Source organism: Diuraphis noxia, unplaced genomic scaffold, assembly GCF_037042655.1.
Source record: "Diuraphis noxia isolate RWA-SAM2 unplaced genomic scaffold, SU_Dnox_SAM2 contig0004, whole genome shotgun sequence".
NCBI lineage: Eukaryota > Metazoa > Arthropoda > Insecta > Hemiptera > Aphididae > Diuraphis > Diuraphis noxia.
Window position 1 is genome coordinate 28,614,649 of NW_028301714.1, and position 7,267 is coordinate 28,621,915.

Below are 7,267 nucleotides of genomic sequence, written 5' to 3' on the forward strand. Positions count from 1 at the left end.
TGGAAGGGCTCCATTAAATTCTAAATAAATAAATAATGTATCCTACTATATATTTAGTCGTGAAACACCTTATGAAAACATTCAGTCTCTTGTTTGAGGAACCTTTTGGTAATAATTAATTTAGTAATTAGGTGGCTATTCTTCCTCCATAGAAGTCTATTATATATTAGTCCGTGATCATAATTTAATAAATAAATTTAGTCTTGCAGTGTTCACTCGTTATAGCTGTTCAGTGATCACATAATTTAACTGTCGAATTATCGGGGTTTTTGTCCTTATGGCAGGTTAGGTAAAAAATATGTAACCAATTAATTGTTTTGAATTTTGTTTGTTTTTATTTTAAACATACATTAAACATTTTATTGCCATTTTACAGCGCCGATTTTAAAAGTTGAAATCTATATTTTTTAAATTATTATATAGATGTATAGGTATCATTCATTTTTCGTTTTGATTTTTTAACAAGTCAATCTATAAATAAGATCATTAACATCCACGTTGATATCGCAATGAATACTTAGTAAAACTAAACCAATTTCTCAACAAAATTTTTCAAACAAAGGACTAAAGGAATGTAGAAAATTATCATTCTCCCGATCTCCCGTAACAGTAGGAATACACCGGACTTGGCGGACTTAGACTTAAGACTTTAGACAATGAGTGAGCAATGACTAATGACTAAAATAATTAATAATAATGAACATAATATTGAAATAGACATATTCTGTGTGTTCCCAAAACGAAATCTTATTTCGTCAACAGGTCGTTATGTGTGTTCCTAAAGACCTAAATGCAGCGAACAATTCAATGACTTTGTCCATCAGTTAGATTGAATTTAAGATCATTTTTTTTTTAAATCATAACATAGGAACTTGTTGGTAGTTACCCTTAGTTATCGTATTAGTTTTCTTTACATTATTTCTTATCCAAGATTGAATATATAATTTTTTTTTGTTTTTCATAACTTAAATATCAATTTGTTAATCGGATCTCTCCTCAGAATTATTTTTCGTATACAATGAGATGAGCAATGGATAATGATTTATTATTGAATTCAAATCATAATATAAAGGTACATTCATTACAGTGACCTACTCGAATAATCGAGAATCGAAGTATTTGATAGCTATGTACTGTCTGTACAACGCTTGCTCACCTTTTTGGAAATATAAACATTCGGATTTGATCTTGGAAAATCTGATGTTAAAAGAATATTTTCTCATAGACATTCGCAAATATCAACATTTAGATAATTATAATAAAAATCAATAAAGTCTAACGGTAAATTACCTTAACATTTAAAAACGACATCACTCTTTACTTCTAACTGTTCGGAATGCATTCTGTTTTGACAGATGCAAGAACACCGGATACCGAACCAGTTTTTTTTTTTATCAATTGGCCTTCGGCGTCCTCTGTTTAATCAGTTTAATGTATTAATGTTTATGTCAAAGAAAAATTGATATTTTTCGCTCTTTTTATATAATAAACCAAGTCTCAGACCTCAGTTACTGATATACTAATTTGTGGCAAAGAACAGTTTATTCAAGATCGTCAAAAGACTTTAAAACCTATTTGACCGTATGATTTGTGGACATCATTCGCGATTTAGTACTTAATTGATTCGATCATTTTGTTTCGTCCAGTCGCTAACGAGTTACAAGTAATTACCCAGCTCTTTGTGATCAAGTCATCAAGACAAAACAAATGTTTATGTTCAAATTTTTGTAAACGTATAATAAACAATTATTTTATTTTATCAATTATTTAACATTCATTAAGCCATAGGTAATATTAAAATATTCTAAGCATGAACTTAGTTCTTTAGGTTCTTCATGAATTATGAATCATGATAATACTAGTTTTTTTTTTATAATTACAAAGATTGTATTTATTATCAATGATAAAATTTAGATAACACAATAACATTTTTAATCATTAATCAAAAATGATTATTAGCCACTTAGATCATATACTTAGATCTAAGATTAGCCAGTAAGTTGGTAACTAATTATTAAACTATCAACTACATGTTTACATAGGTATTAGTGTATTACCGTCTACCATAGATTTTTGTACAATCTATGTGATACTAGTATACTATTACTATTACTATATAGTACAGTCATAATTTCAAATTAGCCACAGAACTGTTATGCATTGCAATATTTTTTCTTAATGTTTGTCGACAAATAATAATTTATATTTTACAAATTACAATTTATATTTCACATTATCTAATATAATATTGAATATATCGCTAACAAAAAAATAATATTTTGTCAAATCGTATAGTTACCGATACGGTGAAACTTATTTTAAGTCTCTCAAAGACAGTAGAAGTAAAAGATTTTTTGTTTTGATTTACTATTTAATTGTTACATTATTTGCCATGGATCATGAAGATTTTACAGACCCACGAAAAATTAACTTTCAAAACAACCGGGTAATAATTTTATTATTATAATCTATAATCTATAATTTGTAAAATTAATAAGTAGTTAAACATTCATTTCAGACATGTTTGTACCTACATGTATTTATAATTTTAATATAATTTAAATTTAAAGCTAGAAAATACCTAATAAGTTATTTGTATGATATCAAAATGTGTTACTACCTAATATTTATACATTTTTTTCTAAATTATAATTTTTGCATGACATGTGTTATAGATTTATTATAGTCTATAGAGATTTCTATACATGTATGTACTATACTTACCCAGGCTCCCCACATCATATTTTTGGCCCTGATACAGAACTAAATCTGGGCTCCTCTTAAATAAGAATTAATTTAGAAACAATTTTTTATCTATATTGAAGTAATTATTTGCATGAACGCCGGGCTCCAGTAACATGGTACTTCTGACTCCTCCCCCTTGCGCTTACCTATTTTAATATGGATATGGGAGAAATAATTTTTAGTTTTTACTGTTTTACCATCTACCGGACAAACCGCATGTCCATATAAATGGATATTTCTATTTTTACATTTTAATTTTAATTTAATATTATTAAAATACGTTCTATGCCATGGTCGATAGGTAGCCGACAATATTATGTTCACTTTGATAGCTTATAATTTTTCAGGCGATGAAATAATGTTTTGAAATGTTTTGTTGGCGATCAGGGTTCCTTCTCAAGAATCAAAAGACATAATTTATTTTTGTTTGCAATTAAATGTTTCCCATGGATTAAGTTGTTTCCATCTTAGTATCTAACTAAAAATGTTCAGTATATTTTATTATACCACTATGAATAAATACTAAATAGTATTATAATCTATAACATTCTTTAAACTTTTTATTTGTAGTTATAATTCTATTGCACAGACATAAATTGCAATTTTTATTTTTTTTTAACATTTTCTTTAGTAACTTTTTATAATTCTTGTTGATTAAAAAAACTATAAACTAAAATTTGAACTAGTTCATTTTTTAAAAGAACTTTCCCATCACTGATATAATTACAGTATAACAAATCCAACCACCCAATGTAAACTAGATCTTAGTTGTGCTCTTAGTAAATTGTTTCATAATCAATTTTTAGTTATTAATTATTTAATTATGTTTTTTCCATTTGATTTTTCTTTCTGTAAATTACTTAAGTTCCGACTTAAGTTTAAAGTTATGGATTTATGAGTTATTGATTTTCTTAAATAATGTTAACCATATACCAACATATTAGTAAAAACTAAAAGTAAACCACTTGACACTTGAAAGGGTTCATACATATACTAGTTATAACTTACTCTATGAAACCTTTTAGTTTAACACTGATCAAATTACTTGGACACTCTATTTTAATGTAACTTAAGGCTGACATTTTAATGGAATTCCTCAAATTACACTTTTTTACACAAAAGCGATGTAAATTTTCATATGCTTTGACTGTCACAACTGTGCATGAAACTAATGTTCTATCAATTAGTAAGAATAAAAATATTTAAAGATGTCTTGTTAGTGAAAATTGGGTTTTCCTTCTTATAATACTCAGGTGGAGGTGTTCATGATGAAAGATCTAATGAAGACAAATCATACAAATATTCTCATCTTTATTATGCTGTTAATAGAGATTTCACAAAGTTCAAATCACAGGTAACTTGAGTAATTAGTACATTATCTAAATATTCAACAATTAAGATTGATCAAGATACTTACGTTAGTAATTTATAGAAATATAGATTTAATATTTAGAATGTATACCTATACTGAATTCATTTATTTTTGCTATATTTATCTATACAATTTAGAAATATTGCTTTATTTGAAATATTTTAGGAGTTAAAATTATCTAAAATTATACTTTAATTAATATGCAACTAACAATTACAATATATTGTAGAGATAAGACATTCAAGTAGTAAGTGATTTAATAGCTTGTTTTTCTATGCCTTATTAATAACATATTTATTTACTAGTCCAGTTCCCAAGCTATATGAAATTGAGGATTGACTACCTCCATACTAACATTTTATAACTCATTTACATTCAGCAATTGCTGCAGCTCCCTGCAGTGCTTTTATTAGTTCCCAAAATGATTCAGTGGCATCTTTGTAGGCAGTGAGAGTTTACATTTTCTTGATAATTGAGAATTGTGTGCAGTGTTTAGGCTGCTGATTGCGTTGCCCAATTTACTGCTCTTGACACGAACAACAGATAGGGAGAATACTAGGAGCACGGTCAGCGCGAGTGACATGTTAACATACTCGTGCTGCCTGCTTTCGTGCTCATTTTCCTGCTAACTGCTATGGAAATGGGCTAAATGTAAGCTAGGTATTATATTAATTATTCATACTACCTTTCTTCTATAATATATAAAGGTATAGTAATATATAACATAAATTTTGTTATTCTGATATTAAATATTTACAAGACTCAATGTATGTAATATTCAAACAAAACTAAATTAAAATGACTCCAGTGCTAATAGTCCAATTGTGATTTTGTTTCAGTTATGTTATGTTGGCCAAGATGTTACAAGTATTCCAGAAATACTGGGTAAAATGTATGGATCCAAAGTTAGGTCTTTGGATCTGAGCTTCAATAGTTTGACTACTCTGAATCATTCAGAGCTATTTCCTGATTTAGAAGAGCTCGTTTTAGATAACAATAATCTAGATGATACTGTTAAATTACCTTATTTACCACATTTACATATACTCTCAATGAACAATAATAAAGTAATATTTCAATTTTTACATAATTTAAATAGTGTACTGAGTATTAAAATAAAAATAATTATGCTTGTTTAGATAACGGTCTTAGAAAACTTGGTTACCCAAATAAAATATAATATGCCTTCTTTAAGATTTCTCAGTTTGATTGGAAACAAAGCTTGCCCAACACAGCTAATAGATTTTGAAAAAGATGAAAACGATTATAAAAGATATAGGTTTAAAAATATTTTATTTGTTATGATAAAGTAGATAACAGGTTGATCCATAATTGGTATAGTCATTATTTATTTTTTCTTTAGGTATTTTGTTTTACATTATTTGCCAGAACTGAGATTTCTTGATTCAAGACCAGTTACTGATGAAGAACTTGATACTGCATTAACTAAAGGCGAATTCACCAAAATTATACGCCCAGTAAGTATGGTAAATAGAGAAAATACTCCTAGTAATTGCTAATTTTACATTTCGGTCTTATACATATAAATAGGTATTTTATGATAAGTATGAAAATTAATGAATATACAAAACATCCGATTATAGATTTTCAAATTATTTATATTATGTAGACATAATTACTAATATACATATCCTATTATGTAATTTAAAGCTGGTGTTTCAAATACTAAAGTTGTACATGCATCTTAATTTAAAATTCTTAACTATAAAATGTAGTTATGGTGCTCTGCAAAGCCTTCCAATACCAAAACGCTTTAGGCATTTCAATCTATCTGCCTACGACTAGTAATGCCTTCTCCTTGGTAGTTCAGAAACAATAGTTAATAATCTGTTAAAAAACTTAAAAATTCCTACCCTAGTCAATTAGAAAAATTATATTATTTTAAATTTTATGTTAACTTAAACTCTCACAGTTATCCATCCATTAATCAAACAACTATCCTCCATCTCACCTCCTGGTAATGTACATAAAATACTCAAAAGTTTGTGACCTAGATACCTACTAATGTATATATACAATGTTACCTTAAGAGTACCAGTTTAGGTGGCATCGCTAAGTGGCTGTCAAACGAATCTCCTGTCACTAACCAGTAACCATTATTAACCACCAAATTTACTTATTAAACTAATTTAATTGTTTAGATTGTAAATAATTATAATACAAATAAAAAATAAAAGTTTAAAATTAATAAAAAAGTATATTGTAATATTATATTACACAGTAATATATTATTTTATTTTATTTTAGAGTTTTGGTAATGGACCACTTCGATTTGATTGGAAATCATCTCTTGGATCTCAATCTCGTGCAGATACTTCAAATATTTTCCCCCCACTTGCTGTATCACCAACACAAGAAATACATCATCAAGGTATTTTACTAATGACATTTTTATGCTTCATCTATTTATATGAAGTACAATTGCAATATATTTTATTTACATTTTAATTAGCTGCATATGGTCGACGTCGATACCGTTATGCTGGAAAACATTCAGAGGGCAACCGTTTTATTTTAAATAGAGATTTATAAATAATGTTAATTAAATCATAATTACAACTTACAAGATCAAAGATATTAAATATTAACATAAATAATATTAAGTTATTGACTTTCAAGACATTTATAACCTTAAGACACTTTAAAACATAAAGCGGGCTGCCTGCGCGGTCTCTGTAAAATAATACAACCGGATCACTGTCTGCCGCGGTCTGTGTACAATGAGTACCCATTAGATACGGAAACCCGCTCTCTGTTTGACTGAGCCTTTAATAATTATTATATTTCTACAGAACTATCTGTTTGGTATCCATGAGAGTTTAATTAATAATATTTTATGTAAAATGTTAGTAAACATGAGATCGAATTTATTAGAACTGCAAAAACTGAAGTATTCTTTCTTTATAGTCTATATGCCATGTATAATATTTCAATAGTAGATATATGTATGATATATGTTCATTATTCACAATTAATTGTTTTGTTGTGGTTATTTTTATCTTTTATAATACATTTTTTACCTAAGAATAATCTATGTAATTGATCTGTAATATTTTTATTTAAATATATATAATAAAATATCTAATCTTAGATTCTAGAAGAAGCAATGAATTAATTGGTTTTACAATT

The 7,267-nt window shown here is 27.3% G+C and overlaps 1 protein-coding gene across 3 annotated transcripts; it reads left to right on the plus strand.

The window, feature by feature from the left end:
- The first annotated feature begins 1,933 nt into the window (after positions 1–1,933).
- Positions 1,934–7,249, plus strand: LOC107173131 (leucine-rich melanocyte differentiation-associated protein-like). Of its 3 annotated transcripts, none has more exons than XM_015523528.2 (7): positions 1,934–1,995; positions 2,296–2,446; positions 4,957–5,184; positions 5,257–5,396; positions 5,481–5,604; positions 6,386–6,509; positions 6,591–7,249. In XM_015523528.2, exons 1-7 carry the CDS (start codon positions 1,949–1,951, stop codon positions 6,668–6,670), a joined length of 894 nt encoding a protein of 297 aa, XP_015379014.2. In that variant the 5' UTR covers positions 1,934–1,948; the 3' UTR covers positions 6,671–7,249. The 3 variants fall into 3 exon arrangements, with proteins under 3 accessions (XP_015379014.2, XP_015379011.2, XP_015379012.2); XM_015523525.2 differs by lacking the exons at positions 1,934–1,995; positions 2,296–2,446 and adding exons at positions 3,560–3,931; positions 3,999–4,099; XM_015523526.2 differs by lacking the exons at positions 1,934–1,995; positions 2,296–2,446 and adding exons at positions 3,595–3,931; positions 3,999–4,099 and having other exon boundaries at positions 5,481–5,595.
- The last annotated feature ends 18 nt before the right edge of the window (positions 7,250–7,267 follow it).